The sequence below is a fragment of the Fusarium phalaenopsidis genome (genome assembly GCF_050370095.1).
Source record: "Fusarium phalaenopsidis strain FUZ10S chromosome Unknown contig_32274, whole genome shotgun sequence".
NCBI lineage: Eukaryota > Fungi > Ascomycota > Sordariomycetes > Hypocreales > Nectriaceae > Fusarium > Fusarium phalaenopsidis.
The window spans coordinates 238,968-254,361 of record NW_028145419.1 but is presented as its reverse complement, the minus strand read 5'-3'; the positions used below and the strand labels follow the sequence as shown (position 1 = coordinate 254,361).

General features: G+C 49.1%; 6 protein-coding genes across 6 annotated transcripts; 4 read left to right on the top strand and 2 right to left on the bottom strand.

The window, feature by feature from the left end:
• Positions 1-36: 36 nt before the first annotated feature.
• LRP88_00188 (uncharacterized protein) lies at positions 37-2,491 on the bottom strand (the record flags this gene model as incomplete). Its single annotated transcript, XM_083236905.1, has 4 exons — positions 37-1,408; positions 1,470-1,924; positions 1,974-2,332; positions 2,380-2,491. 4 exons carry the CDS (start codon positions 2,489-2,491, stop codon positions 37-39), a joined length of 2,298 nt encoding a protein of 765 aa, XP_083107274.1.
• A 2,018-nt stretch (positions 2,492-4,509) lies between these two features.
• On the top strand, positions 4,510-5,105 carry LRP88_00187 (carbonic anhydrase; the record flags this gene model as incomplete). The annotated part of the gene is made up of 3 exons (XM_083236904.1): positions 4,510-4,598; positions 4,652-4,829; positions 4,878-5,105. The coding sequence occupies 3 exons, from the start codon at positions 4,510-4,512 to the stop codon at positions 5,103-5,105; spliced, it is 495 nt and encodes a 164-aa protein (XP_083107273.1).
• A 451-nt stretch (positions 5,106-5,556) lies between these two features.
• Positions 5,557-6,219, top strand: LRP88_00186 (YhhN-like protein; the record flags this gene model as incomplete). Its single annotated transcript, XM_083236903.1, has 1 exon — positions 5,557-6,219. The coding sequence occupies one exon, from the start codon at positions 5,557-5,559 to the stop codon at positions 6,217-6,219; it is 663 nt and encodes a 220-aa protein (XP_083107272.1).
• Positions 6,220-6,599: 380 nt separating this feature from the next.
• LRP88_00185 (uncharacterized protein) lies at positions 6,600-7,490 on the bottom strand (the record flags this gene model as incomplete). The annotated part of the gene is made up of 1 exon (XM_083236902.1): positions 6,600-7,490. The coding sequence occupies one exon, from the start codon at positions 7,488-7,490 to the stop codon at positions 6,600-6,602; it is 891 nt and encodes a 296-aa protein (XP_083107271.1).
• A 4,336-nt stretch (positions 7,491-11,826) lies between these two features.
• Positions 11,827-13,455, top strand: LRP88_00184 (uncharacterized protein; the record flags this gene model as incomplete). The annotated part of the gene is made up of 3 exons (XM_083236901.1): positions 11,827-12,253; positions 12,465-12,599; positions 13,196-13,455. 3 exons carry the CDS (start codon positions 11,827-11,829, stop codon positions 13,453-13,455), a joined length of 822 nt encoding a protein of 273 aa, XP_083107270.1.
• A 757-nt stretch (positions 13,456-14,212) lies between these two features.
• On the top strand, positions 14,213-15,394 carry LRP88_00183 (uncharacterized protein; the record flags this gene model as incomplete). The annotated part of the gene is made up of 1 exon (XM_083236900.1): positions 14,213-15,394. The coding sequence occupies one exon, from the start codon at positions 14,213-14,215 to the stop codon at positions 15,392-15,394; it is 1,182 nt and encodes a 393-aa protein (XP_083107269.1).

The following is a 15,394-nucleotide window of genomic DNA, read 5'->3' as shown; positions in this document are numbered from 1 at the left end:
ACCGCCGATTGAACAGAAATCATAATTCCTCAGCCCTTAATAGCGCCGCCAAAACAACTTGTTGCGATACCGGATGACGTAGTAATAGAAGCTTCCCGCGAAACGGAGCAGGAAGCTAACCGAATTAGCCCAAAGCCAAAACTGAAAGAACCTAATCTTGTGCCAGTAGCTTGAGCCAAGAAACGACAGAGGCTTCAGGCTGTCGTTGAGGATGATGAGACAGAGGAAAAAGTTGGAAAAGATGTAGCTCGCGAGGAGGATTGTTCGGAACTCCAGTAGCGAGTCGTTTCGGTTAGGCCCTTTCTCCTTCTTCACCACTGGGTCTGGGGTTAAGGCCTGAATAACAATCTTTTCATACTCGGCGTCGATGATGTGAATGTCCTCATGAAAGCTTGTGTCGTTGGCTCCAGAAACACGATTTCGCGTTTCGGCTAGCAGCAGGTAATTCCGGGAAGGTTCATGTGTCGGAAGCTCTTGCCGCTTGCTTTTGTGGCCCCAGGAGACGTCGTGGACGTTGCTGAAAGCAAAGATGTTGAGGATGTTGACGTAGGAAGATGAGACAAACAGGAACTGGGCGTATGACGTGAAGAGGTGCCATGGATCCAATGCCAAGAATCCAACGGCGATATAGACCCCGAATATCGAAATGCCAGCTGTGATAATGGTCGCAGGTCCCAGGTCTGTAAAGTATTCATTGATATAGGCATAGTTACTACCGTTATCATTCTCCAGACGGAAATCGACCAGCCGTTTTGTGAGATATATCAGGTTCATCATCATGTAGACTTGGATAAAGCCAAACATGAGAAACGACACTGAATATCCAACGACATGATTCTTCGGTCGACTCCCCAAGGCCAAGATAAACTGAAACAGAATCATGGCCAGGTAGACGATCTGGAGGACGGCATTGACAGTTGGAGTAGCATTGCCGAAGGGGAATCCGCTAATTTGCTTACCTTCTGGGGGGTCGCCTGCGATATCGTTGATGGTAAAGGTTGTAAGCAGAAACGCCGCTAGGGAGAACCAGGCAAGGATGAGAGCGAGGATATTGTGGAACAGCTGTAGATGAAAAGCCGCCAGTCTCAAGATGTTGTGCCCAGAGTGATACATACGACTCCAGTGTGTAACGACATAGATGGTTGAGAAAAACGCGCCATTCAACCACCTTCTGCGTTGGTTGATGAAGTCCACTACGCTCGTAGGGATGTCCGTTCTGGCAACGATCGAACTGTCGTACTCAAGATGCCATTTTTGACCAGCTTTGCTGACGACCTGGAAGCAAATGACACGATCGTCGGCCAAGTATCTGTTAAGATTCCACGGCCTCTGAGAGCTCCTTGTCTGCATTACGGTTGGGTCTCCGAGAAGAGTGTCTTCGAGAGGCTTTCCCATCTGTCCTCGGAATCTATAAGGTGTTAGCATGAGGTGTTAGCAGGAGGGGTTTGCTTGTCAGACTGGTTACCTACCTCCAGGCAGAAAAGGCTCCTGGTAGTAGAGCCAAGTATCCTGTAGCTGACTCGAACGTCCTATCAAGCTGGAACCCGATTTTATACTCAAAGTGTTGAGCCGCGACCAAGGGGTTCAGGATGTTGGTCCAAGTCTTGCCAGTAGAAGCCTTCAATTCACCACACACCCCGCCGAGATCCTTGTCGTTGTTGAACTTGTTCCAGACTGCCATTAACCCGTCAGGTTCGATCTTGGTACCTGTGTCGAGGTGGACAACGACCTCCGGGTTCAAGATTCTAGACACTGAGTTGTATAGCCATCGGTAGGAGTTGAGCTTTCCATAGTTTTCGTTCTTGATGATTAGGATGAACTGAACAGGACCAGGGGAGGGATCCGTCAAGTTGGCGAACTGTGAGTCCTTCAGTCCTCCAATCTTGAGATCTTCGGTCACAGAGAGTTCGGTGGTGTATTCGAACTAGCTCGTTAGCTTCCTGAACTTAACATGAGCACTTTTCACTTACCACATGTGCGCGAACGGGCTTATCGTTGACAGTCTCTCGCAGCAAACCACGTCGGTAAACTCCGATAGCAGCAAGCACATCCAAGGCCCCGCGATCGGCAGCTCTGAGCCCATCAATGGTGATGCAGACAACGAGCTTTTGCCAAGCGGGTCCAGCCTTGTTCCAAAAGTGATGGCGTTTGCGAGTTTGAATGATGCGACAGGCCGTAATTATGCTGTGCAGGCTTCGACATAACAGGGATTTTTCTTCGTTGTAGTATGTGATGCCAACCATGAGCTCAGTGTGTCTGTTCCGGCTTCTTGCATGCAGATCGTAGCCGTTCTTAAGTGTAAAGTCGTTGGCATCGTCTACAACCGCCGTGTCTGGATACTGTGAGCATCTAATAAAGCGAAGATCAGGGTAGACGTACATCTGAGGTTGCTAATCTCCTCTTGTTCCTCCCGGCTGTTATCTTGGCTGGCCCAAGTCTGGTTTGAGGCAATCAAGGAAGGGACGGGGTGAAGGGAGTCCCATGGGTCCATGCCCTCCCGGGAGAATCTGGTCGGGCGACTATCAAGATTGACTGATACTATTAGTCTCCTTATTCACCTTGTTAAGATAGAGTGTGAGAGAAAACTGGCTTACTTGAGCTATCCGTCTCTGGTTCTCGATAAGCGTCGTAGCTCAGATCACCATAGGCGTCTTCCGGCCCTTGAGCGGCCTGGGTATACGAGCCGTAAGAATTCCAAGCCATGATGCACGCCAAGTTGAAGAAGCCAAAATCTCAAGAGCCAAGAACCAGATGCATCTCCGTTCTTAAACACCCCTGAATGCCGCGTGAGTCGTTCGGGGGGGCTGAAGGCTTCAGCCCCAAGCCACCAAACGTGTCGCAAGCCTCCAACTAAAGAAGCTAGCCGGTGTCTGGCATGCGTCCAGATGCTTCGATCTATTGGCTGGCCGCCCACCATCAACTGTGAAGAACGCCTGTAAAGTCAGCCTTGGCGGCAAAGCAGTGCACTACTCCGTAGGGGTGAGGGAAATGGATTAATTGGCAGGCACCTATCTGTAGAGGGTGCTGAAGATTGGTGAATGCGAGCCTGCATTTCCCGTGTCCGACGGAGACGGGATAGAAGCGGCTTGGACAAGCTCACCTTTAATGCTTGTGGATGCCGACCTGTGGCGATTCCATGACACAGAAAGACAACTGATTGCTCAAAATACGGAGTTACAGTGTTTCAGACCAGCATTCAGGTGCAGCGAATTGATCGTGTGCCAAGGCTCTCACGAGTCTAGAATCCGCCCCCGCCCGAATATCGATTTGTGAACCCCTGGTCCACGCCACTAGCTACAAGGCTAGACCGTGTCAGGTGAGCTCAGAGTTCAGACTATCAATTCGCGACTTCCTTTGATTCGCTTGCTCCTGAGACACCGCGGCTGAGGCCTTTTCAATGTTGGTTCCAGGGTAAACCGCCGGTTCAGGAAGATGTGTGATGGGCAGAATTGGCTTGCTTGGAACGTCGTTGTTTGTCAACCAACACTGTTCCCGCCCAAGTTCTGTCATGTCTTTCACCCAGTTTTGGGATAAACGTGTGTAGAAGGCTCCTAAGACGGAGGATGGTCCTTGGGGAGTGCCGTCTTTGACCTGGAGGAAATCTCCATTCACCTTGTCGCGGCAACGCCCGAGCTATTCGAACAGAACATTAACTTCGGGGTTTTCCCTTTCTTTTTTTCCTTCTTTTTTGAAGTCTTAATATGTCACGTCAAGTATTCTGCTTCATAACATCGTTTATTTTTAATACATCTCGCATTTCCCCTCGATGGCTACCCAAGAATTACCTTGGCCAGGTATGTAGTTAGTTTAGGCTCACATTCATGCATAATCGTAGATATCAGTGCGTTTCTCTATCATCACATGTGGACTTTGTCAGTCTCTTTCACTTGCCTTCAACACGTAGGGAATGTGCGCTTGTCGTTGGTCTTTGATGTTAGGGAAAGTTTCATGTCCTAGCTCGTCTTTTAATAAACGGCGACAAGCTGAGTACCTAGATGTCATGATGGTCCTATCAGTTCAACATATTGCTCTCTACACAAAGAGATTGATGGCTTTCGTCGAGGCCAGTGCTAATTTCATGGATACGCACGGAAGAGATACTCGGAATGTTAATAGTAAAGAGGTCAGTCTCAGATAATGCGCAACAACTCCCGGACTGCGCGTGATTAGAGCACACCTTATCAAGACACAAACCCGTCACTCAGTCCTCGATTAATTGGAATTATCACTATCAAGACTGACAAGATCAACGCCGGCTAACCCAATCTGCCCGAGGCACGTCGCCAAGGTGAGGGGTTCACAGATTCGTTCATTGGCCCAGTCAAGACACCATGTTCCCATTAAAGTCAAACAAGCGAGAAATGGACGATTGCGACAGAAACCCCGCGCATGGCGATTGCGAAATGCCCAGAAATGGGCTGAAACGAGGACATATAAACCCTTCTCGGTCGCGATAAACACCTTGATGGGCAATTATCCCTGACTTGAGATCCTATTTTGGCTTTTACCATGTCTTCTATCGTTCCCGAATTCGAAGCTGCCAATGCGCAGTATGCTGCGGCTTTTGACAAGGGAGACCTGGCTCTCCCGCCCTCTCGGTACAGTCCCCGGTTGCACTCATCATGCATGCATCAAGTCTAACTGGCCATAGGCACGTTGCAATTGTCGCATGCATGGATGCACGACTCGATCCAGCCCAGGTCCTCGGCATCGAGTTGGGATCTGCCCATGTGATCCGCAATGCAGGCGGTCGTGCAACCGACGCGTTGCGATCAGTCATCATCTCCCAACAGCTGCTCGGCACTCGAGAAATTGTCATTGTTCATCATGTGAGTGCATCAACCATCTCGTTGTGCCGAACGGTGCTGACGAAACAGACCGACTGTGGCATGCTCACCTTTTCCGACCTCGACATCAAGGCCAAGGTCCGAAAAGACCTGAATGAGGATGTCGATCACATTGCGTTCCTTCCATTTGGGGATCTCAAGCAAAGTGTTCGGGACGACATTGCGTTCTTCAAGAAGAGCCCTTTGGTGTTGGATGTCCCCATCACTGGCTACATCTACGATGTCAAGACTGGCAAGATTGAGAAGGTTGATGCCTAATGAATCATGATTTTGTTGATTTATTGTTGCTAGCGAGTTGGAAGTTATACTCTTGGTGGCACTGGATTTGTTTCGGATACTGAACCATTCTAATATTGTCAGTGTTGGTGGCTGAACCGCCAAGGCTGCAGTCACCGTGACAGAATCAGGTTATCCTTTTTAATTAAAGTTGATCGTATCAAATATTGAGCTGCCTTTGCAATTTCCACCTCATCTCATCCAGTTGATCTGGGCGCTTACCAGCGGCCAATTGACGACCTACCCTGGCCTTGTATCTACCTACCTATCTCGGAACCGAGGCAACAGGAGATCACGTGTGAAAAATATCAAGCCTTGTCGCGCCTGTTGGAGATCTGACATCAATTTCAACAGCATTCGCCTTGACGGCCTTTCATTTCTCTTCAACTCTCTCCTCTTTCGCGTCATTTTTACGAAAACTGTGTACAACATCATGACATTATTACACCATACCTTGCTCGTCCTCTCCCTCACGGCAGCCGTGAGCTATGGCCTCAATAACCGCACACCGCCCAGCGTCTCACGCATGATCAAAAAGACATCTGCAATCGGAATATTATCCATCCTGAGCATCACTCTTCACGCTCCTCTTTTCCTTGTCGCAGCTCAGTCCTTTGGCGCCATTGGGGACAGCTTTCTCGCCTGGGAAGGAGCTGAAGCGTTCCTTTGCGGCCTGGGAAGCTTTTTGATTGCACACCTCTTCTACATCGCCCTATTCGTTCAAAGTGGTGGTGGCATAGAAGCCCTTTTGACTGAAAATTGGAGGGTCTTTTCTGCCTCTCTCATGATCGCGCTTGCTGCTGGCATGCTTACAAAACTGCTGCCTACCCATAGAGTGAAAAGAGATGGGCTCCAAATTCCGATTCTCGTTTACTCCATGGCAATTTGCGCCATGGTTCTCGCGGCACTGACGATGGATGGTAGTCGTTTGATCTTTGGTGCAATCATGTTTACTTTTTCGGATACTCTGCTGGCCATTGAGAGATTTCTACTTCCTCCCATTTCACGACATCGAGCTTGGATGGAGCATACTGTTTGGGCACTTTATTATCTTGGGCAACTCTTGATCATGGTAGGATTGTTGGATTTCCTCTAATTCCTTTCAGAATTTAGCATTTTCACTTGGAGAACAGCTTTGGAGGCAGGATAACTTTGGAGGCAGGCCATCAGGACGGAGATTAGGTGGATAGAGCAAGCGCGAGATTCTTCTACAAGAAATCTGGTTCTTACCCGTGCCTCCTACCCCATTGCATTTAATTAAGTACGGTATGAGCCGGCTGGATGTGATTTATGGGAATGGCGGATATGATTTACGCTTTCAAATCGGCTAACTGTATGTGTCATGAATTTGATTTATCGAGGCTGTACAGTATCCTTTCTACCTCGAAATCTCTCCACGACTAAGACCCAGTTCCATCTCAGCTAGCATCACCCTCACCGTTGCATCCATTCTAATCTGACTCTTGTACTTAGAGTCTACTGAAACAGACAGTTGATACGAAGACCAGTAGCAAAGTAGGGACCAGCAATCGGGATGAAGTCAGCAACCATGGCAGCAATAGTCCCTGCCTTTCCACAGCCGCCAGAACCAAGGGCCACGGAGGAGACTCGCGCTTGATAGGCATCGGCACGGAGCGATCCGTCGCGGTTGTAGACGTTCATGCGCATGATACTAGGAAGCCAGGTGCCCCATTTCATGCCAGTGCACTCCATACCCTCCAAGGGGCAGTCGTCGTTCTTCGGACATTTGGTCTTTGACTTGCCGCCACAGGCCGAGTTGGCCTTGTTCGGCTTGGACTCCTGCCAGGTAAAGCCGTAGCAATTGTTGTAGACAGTGTAGCCGTTCTTCTGGCCAAGTCCATCAGCCATCTTCCACATGGAGCGAATCAAGGCATCTCGCATCGACCAGCCAGTCACACGGCCCACAGCGCCCCATTGACCATCAAGGACAAAGTTCGTGTTGACGCCGGCGCCTGCGGAAGGACCGTTGCAAAACTTGCTCCAAGCACCACGGCTGACATCGGAGAGACCTCCGCGGTCGTTGCTTACGTCGTACATGCGCTGCCAGAGCATGTAGAAGGTATCGACATCACCCACGTTGACCAGGCGGTCAGTGTACATGCCATAGACTTGGAAGATCCAACTAGCTCTGGACTCGAGGGTGTCGGTTTCGTTGGCGGCTAATGCTTCCTGCTTGGCAGCTTCTTCCTTGACCGCCTGGAGCCAGTGGTCAGGGTCGACTTGATGGACCTTGGCCAGCGCGTCAGGCAGCTTTGCTTCTTCGACAGAGGGTTGAACTTCAGCTGGCAGAGCGAGAGCCAGAGGAATGCTTGCAATAATTGCAAGGGAAGTAGAGGAGAACTTCATGATGATCGACAGTTGAAGACCAGATAGGTAATTGAGGAATGAATGTTTGGGTACGGATTCTAAGTTATCTGTGGGAAGTGAGTACTGTTTTTATACTGCTGGGAACCATAGCACCGGGAAATCTCCCCCAACTGTAATTATCACAGCTTCCTCATGTACAAGGAAGCAATACCAATCTCTAGACTGGGCCTAGCTACCGCTCTTGATCCAAACTTAGCTTGGTAATAAATCTGGTTACCGAGAGCTTGTGCACAACCACCTTCCCCATGAAGCCCATCCACTTAGCGGTGACTGAAGATGAAGACTAGTCGATATCTCAATGAGCTATTTTGGGGGCAACAAGGCTACCATCACAAACCACACCAGCTGTTACTCCGCAATCGATATATGACTTTTAGCGACTGACAACTGCTATGACATTTGGCCGAAAATGAGGTTACGGCTTGTACCAGAGCGCTGATAAGGCACTTCCTTCAAAATGACGCTGCCCATATTTTGAAATTACTCGTCTTAGTATTGTGTTTGATTGGATTGTCGATGTTAGAATATCTGGAAGCCTATTCGGACAGGGGCAGGATACCTTGTCCTGATGGTCATGTTATCACCGACAAGGGGATGTCATTGAACTCCACAAGCCACAGGGGTTCCAAGGAGGGAAACTTTTAAGAACATTGTGGAAGCAAGGATTGTGATTGGTGGATAAAGGAGCCCCGTGTGTATGTTGGGTCTTGTAAGCTCGAGCCAGCTATTGAATTCACATTCTATTCTTCTTCCAAGTTTTGATGAAATTCATCACGTCTACTTTACCTTGTGGCAAGGTCCTTGCCGATGGCTATGGGTACTTTTTACACTAATCATACAGGAACGAATACGGAGAGACCGAAACTCTACCACTTTGTCTTATCAAAGTCTAGTCCTCTCTAAGTAGCGATCTCGAGATGAAGTTCAAACCTTAAAGCTAAGCGTGATCAATTTCCTAGGATCTTGCGATAATTAACATGTTAAGGGTCTGCCCCTGCAATCGTACCCCTTGTAGGCTTTTAGCTTTCAGATGGAGCCATGAACGGTTCTATTCGCATTCCAGAACGTGCTAAAAGTGGGCATTAGTGCCGTTAACCGATCCCGGTGTAATAATGGGGCACTAGCCGTTCGACAGTTGTGAAACGGTTTACAATACCTGCCGTTATGAGCTAGCTTTGGGATGAAAATTGCGCAGTTTATAGTTTGTGCTAACCTTCAGTCGCACGGTCACCTGAGACAGCAAAAACCAACGCGTTGTCTCTTATCTGACTGAAATAAGATGGCTAGACAGACCAGTCGTGGTAATTCGTATACCAAGATAGGCAATTCGTATCATGATATAGAAGCTTCATGAATGGGCACTTGTTTGAATATATGCTTCAAGCTTTCAACCTACTTTCTGATAAGCTTCAAATTCTCACCCCCCTTTCTAAACCCGTTCATCGCATCACCATGCGTCTCTTTGCCCTTCCCTTACTTGCTGCTCTTTGCACTCCAACGACATGCATCAAACTTCGCAAAGCAGAGTTCAACGTTTTGATATCCTCAAGACAATCGCTCATTCTGTTCACAGCAGACGGCTGTAAGGAATGCGATCGAGTACAAGGGTTGCTGGACAGTGCATCCTCAGTACTCACCAAAACAGCCATTGCCTCAGTCAATTGCAACGAGGAGCCGTCTGCCTGTGATGATGCACAGGTATTCACCGTCCCTACGTTGAAGTATACAACAGGCGATGGCAACTTGGTTACGTACAAGGAAGCTTTGGACGCGTCTTCGTAGGTTTCTTGGCATCTCCTTGTGCACTGCTGACCATGATGGCAGAGTTGTCAAGTATATCGAAAGACAATCTGGCTCTCCAGTCACGGATCTGACCAGTAAGGGTCACCTTGATTTCGCAACTTCAGCCCGAGTGGAGGTCGTTGCATTTCTTGGCTCATCAGCCCGTCAACAAGACCGCAAGAATTTTAACAATGTTGCTGAGCGGTGGCGGGCGCATTACAGCTTTGGTTCTGTTGATGCTTTAGACGGACACAGTACGCAACCTTCCATCGCTGTTTATACACAGGAGGAAGACGATCCTGTCTACTACCGCGGACCCTTCAACGTGGACGATATTAACACTTTCTTGCAAAACGCAACTACGCCTCTGATCCGTGAACATGATCCGGCAATTTATGAACAAGCCATTGCAGTAAGTCATCCTTACTTGACACATTATTCCCGCTAACCGATTTAGGATGGAAAACCACTGGCTCAAATCTTCTTCAGTAAACGTGAAGAAAGGGTTGAGCTTACCAAGTCTTTGATTCCTCTTGCCAAAAAGTATCAGTATCAAATGACATTTCTGACAGTCTTTGCACCGGATTACCCTGCGAGATGCAAGCAGATGCATCTAAGCAATGATGTCAAGCGTGGGTTCGCTATTGCAGATCCTCAAGGAAGGGCGTATCCTATGTCGACATCGGCATTCAATGCCAATAGGATTGCCAAGCACATATCTGCATACTTGAAAGGGACATTAACACCGACTATCAAATCCGAGCCAGTACCTACACCATCTGCTTCCCAGCCCTTCTTGACCACCTTGGTTGGCAGCAACTTTGACGAGTTCGTCTATGACAAGACTCGAGATGTCCTTGTTGAGTTCCACGTCCCATGGTGTCAATACTGCACAGAGTAAGTTCACCAATCTCCAAAGTCGCTCTACATAATAACTGACAGGCTTGGATAGGCTTCATGGGAAGATGAATGAGCTTGGGTCCAGATACTCAAAGTCGGGCCTTTCTAAGCAGGTTTCTATAGCTGTGATCAACGTCGATGCTAATGATGTGCCGATTGAGATTGACTCATATCCGTCGATCAGGTTGTATCGCGCTGGCACGAATGAGATCGTATCTTTCCAAGGCAACTTTACTCAGATGCTGACAGAAGAACAACTGGATAATTTTATCTTTACAAGCGGAAGTCATGGAGTTAGTGTATTTAATCAGGATAGAGTAAAAAACCATGATGAGCTGTAGTTTAGAAGAACTATAATACCTTTGTTAAGCTTTTTTACTTCTGTGTAGAATTCCTCTTAATTTCGATGTCCCCCCAAGACCAAGACCCAATTGCACACCACCCAGCGTCTCATACAAAGCTCAAGCCCCCTGATCCGGCACCTGTTGCTCGCTCGCCTCACCGACATACAGAGCTCTTCGCAGCTTCGACTTCAGAAAACATATAGCTTCTGCCCTCTCCTTCGCCTTTCACACTGCAGCTTTAAAGCTCCTCGTCTGCACAAACCCGTCCGTAAATGGGATCAGAACATCCATGACCGTACGGTCTCCTTCTCGTGCTGTAGTACACACCTTGTGGGACTCAAAGCTGTGCCAAGGGCGTCGGAGAAAATCGCTGCGGTGACAGCTTCTTGAGATGTGAATTGGCGCTTGAGGGCGTTGTTGAACGCTGTGAGTAGGATGTCTAGAATGGCTCCTAGTGTTCCGCCCATATCGCCGACAGTATCAGCGATTGCTCGGGGTATGTTGAGTTGCCGAATGCGTCTTTTTGTATACTTACCGAGGATACGACTTTTTTGGCCGTTGCTCTCCTTGATGTCAGAGAGAGGCTGTGTGATAGCTTCTGCCTTGAATTCCATTTGGAACTCATATTGGAGCAGGCCTGGTGAGGTGTTGTATTGCTTCATATAGCAGCCCACGAACATAACAACAGAATGAGACGAATCAAAAGATCATCGTGTGATCCCTTACCATAAACCCAAGACACCCTAGAATTCCCCGCATCCCCACACTTCTTCCCTAGCTCTCTACATCATGATCTTGTGTCTGGAGAATGTGCAAGGTATGTTGGGGTCTGGAAGCAACATTGGCTTACTAAAGACGGGATCATTTTTGATTAGATGTAGGTAGGCATGGCAGAACCTAGCATTAGTCTATGAGTACTGAAGAAACATTCTGTTCTGTGTGTACAACGATTATTAGGTGATTTCGCCATATTCATGTGCGCCCACTCATCATCAGCTTAGGTAGGCACAGGTGTCTATCGTAACCCCTAGATCTTAGCTCTGGCGCCGATGAATAACTTACTATCTCCAGAGCCATTTCTACATACCCACAGATACCTCTCGGTTCTCGTCGAAGCTTGAACCGAGCTGCAAGGGCCTCGGTTAAGCCTTTCTCCTCTCCTTGGTGATCGGGCATCGGTGTAAGTCAGGGCGAAATGATCGACAGACAACTATAGTTTTATAAGCGGCCAGGCTTCTGTGTGACCTTCAATGTACCACATCCATCATTACTCCTAATCGTTGCCCAATATGGCGCTGTGGAAACACGATTTGCGAGGTCAGACACTCGTTCTGGCCATCAACTTGGCATCATGCCAGGCTTTTCTCTTACTCGGTTTCGACCAAGGTGTTATGGTTGGGCTGATTGGAGCAGAAAATCGTTTTGGAAGAGACTTTAATCACCCTGGTGCCGATATGCAGGGCAATATCACAGCTTTGTACAACATTGGCTGTGTGGTCGGGTCGATCATATGCTACTTTATCGGCAAGAGATTTGGTCGCAGAGCCATGTTGATCGCTGGCGGTAGTATCATGATTGTTGGAGCTGCAGTTTTGGCTTCATCTTACGCGGTTGCACAACTCATCGTCGGTCGCATCGTCACGGGGATTGGGAACGGAATGAACTCTTCGACGGCTCCCGTTTATCAGAGCGAATGTTCACCGGCTGCTATCCGAGGTGCGCTGTTGACCCTAAAGGGCACAGTGACGATTCTAGGAGTTGTGATTTCTTACTGATGAGTACACGTCGGTGGCTTGGACATGGTATGGTGTCGCTAACTCGAGTTTCCCCAGGATGGACTATTGGACTAGCTTCACCGAGTCCTCGCTTCAGTGGAGATTCCCTCTTGCATTCCAAGCTTTATTTGCCATCTTGCTCATCTTTCAAGTCATTGGTCTTCCCGAATCCCCTCGATGGCTCGTCCAGCACGAGCAATACGAAGAGGCTCGCCATATCATCGCGGCCATTCCCGATAAGCCCGATGATGATGCGGATGTTAATCGAACCTTGCCCGATATCCGCAGTGGCTTGGAAGAAGAGCAAAAAGATGGCCCTTCAGCATCAAGGAACTTTTCTCCTGCGGCGAGGTCCAGAACTTGCGGAGACTGCTCATCGCCATCTCCATCCAGCTTGCACAGCAGTTCTCGGGCAGCAACATGATCCACTACTATGCGCCCGTAATCTTCCAAGGTAGCATGGGACTCAGTCGAAACACTTCCCTCATTGTCGGAGGATGTTCGCAAATCACCTACTTATTGGCAGCTGCATTCCATTCTTCTGGATGGATCGCTATGGCCGACGGACACTTCTCATGGCGTGTTCAGCGGGACTTAGCTTCTGTTTCGTCATGGCCTCAATCCTGCTCTCTCTCGGATCTACAGGCTCTGCAAATGGGGCCACCGCCTTTATCTTTCTCTTTCAGCTCATTATTGGAGTCGGATGGTTGCCTGTGCCTTGGTTCTATCCCACCAAGATCAACACTACCCGGGTTAGAGCCAGAATGCAAGCCATCGCCTCCGGTTGGAACTGGATGGCGGTTTTTGCCGTCGTAGAAACCACGCCGATTGCCTTTGGTACGTTCTACAACATACTGATGATATATCTCACTAACCCCTGCAGAAAATATTGGATGGAAGACCTTTATCATCTTCGCAGTCCTCAACGCCTGCTTCCTTCCAATAGTGTACTACTTCTACCCCAAGACGAAGGGTATTGAGCTGGAAGATATTCCGTTGTTGTTTGTTAAGGGCGGTGTCACTGGAGGTGTCTTGTCTTCTAAAGGTGGACGCACTGTCATACCGCACCAACATGCACAGGAAATGCAGCTTGACGCCAAGGTCGGTGGGGTTCGCAAAGAGGTTGAGGATGTCCAGGCGTAGGTAGCTACATAGCGGCAGGGGACACATGTGTTAGTCTACGGCAGCCATATCGCCGAGAACCTATCGTATTCCTTGTCCAGTTCCACGACGTTCTGCGCAAATTCGGACTTTCTCTTGAATGTAATGAAGTGGGCACGGTGGGGTGTCTCTATGGGATCTTTGCACCTTTCAGCTCGTTGACAAGGATTTTTGCTTCGCCACAACACCCCCTGAACTCTTACTTGGCCCTCACGACCCTCCCTGTATCCACAAGCGCAGATCAGCTTCAGGCACCCTTCCTTCTCCATCGTCGATCAATTCTGCCGTACATCACCGCCTCACTGGCTATGAGTAGGATCGTGTGCCACCTTCTCTGCTAACATGCACGTTCTTCTTACTCTTCTCGTCGACAGGTTCATCTTTTTCTAAAATGCTTCGAGATGAACTGCTCAAACTGCGGGGAGAGCTGGGACGGCTTGACTTTAACGTCCTCAAAGCAGCTATTCGAGGAGAGGCTGTCCCGCAAGATTTGTCCCATGATGTGACGATTCGCTGCGTGGTGAGCGGTATTCGCCAACATGATGGATTTGCCGAGGAGCTACGAGGCAAGACACAGCATCCGTCAGTCATACGAGCACTCAACGCTCGGGCTATCATGAGCAACCGTCTCCTAGAGCCAAATCCACCAACACAAGAGCTCCCCTATTGCTTCTGGTATCCCGATATACCCAACGAACAGACTCTACGGCATTTGTTAAAAGCTCATCCGAACCCTATAATGCCCTACTTGGTCGCCCGTGCGTGTGCGGCTGGCGGGTATACGGAATTGTATGATGAACTGGATGTGTTACCTGATGTTGCCATTGCCGAGGAAGCCCGAGACAACAAGGCGAGCGGCAAAGAAATCTACGACAGGATCATGAGCGCACCGACAAGGTACAAGGTCATGGATGATTACAACTGCACGGTTTCCCTTCACCCGAAGTCTGGGGTTTTTCTCAACGGCGATACTTGCGTGCGATCAACTCTGGACAAGAAGCAGCCAATTGGCGGAGACCTCTACCCGCCTTCTTTTGATATTACCGAAGACTGGAGCTTGGGAGCTGAGGGTTCTCATCCAGGGACGCGGCCAGTTCCGGACGATGTGGTCTCCCTGTTGTGGAATCCCTTGCCTCTCGATCTTCCAACCGTGGACAAGGATCTCTTGATCCTTATGGCGGCGTATTCGGGCAACATTGATCGATACGCTCGTCTGCGACGGCCACAACTCATCAATGGTGAAGCTCAGTGCATCGTCCGTGGGATCTACCGCAACACTTTCTTTGCCAAGTGGTGTTCCCAACAACCCGATCTCGAGCGCTTCCGAAAGTTTGTCTACGCTCGTTTCATCATGAACGATGATCTTACCTGGGTCGATGATATCGACGTCTCTCTGCCTCAAGAGCACCTGCCGTATACAATCTGGTACCCGCAGCTGGCAAGCCCCGAGACCTACATGGAGCTCGTCCAAAGAGTGCCCGTCATGAAGCAAGCAGCTGCTCACGCAATGATCGTGGCCAAAGACTTTGACCGCTTCGTCGAGCTTCAACCCAAGATTAACAACCTTTTGTACGAGGAGGTACAAAATCAAGGCTGTTACGACAACTTTATGGGATACATCAAAGAACACGCCTCTGCGGAATCCATGGCGCAGTGGAATTCTTTCTCTGAGATCCCGGATGTCGACGAGGTAGCCATGGACGAAGCTTTGCTGTGGAAGGAGATGAAGCCGTCGACACCGACGCCCTTGGAGGAGGTCACTCTAGACAATGTTGGCGTCAGCAATCGAAGGATGCCTCGTTCATACGAGCAGAATGTGGCGGATATCATGAATTATGCCTCCGCTTTCCCGAAGAAGCAAAGAGACTCGAGCCGAGGTGGGCGGGGAGGTCGAGGGGGCCGTAGGGGAAGAGGACGATAG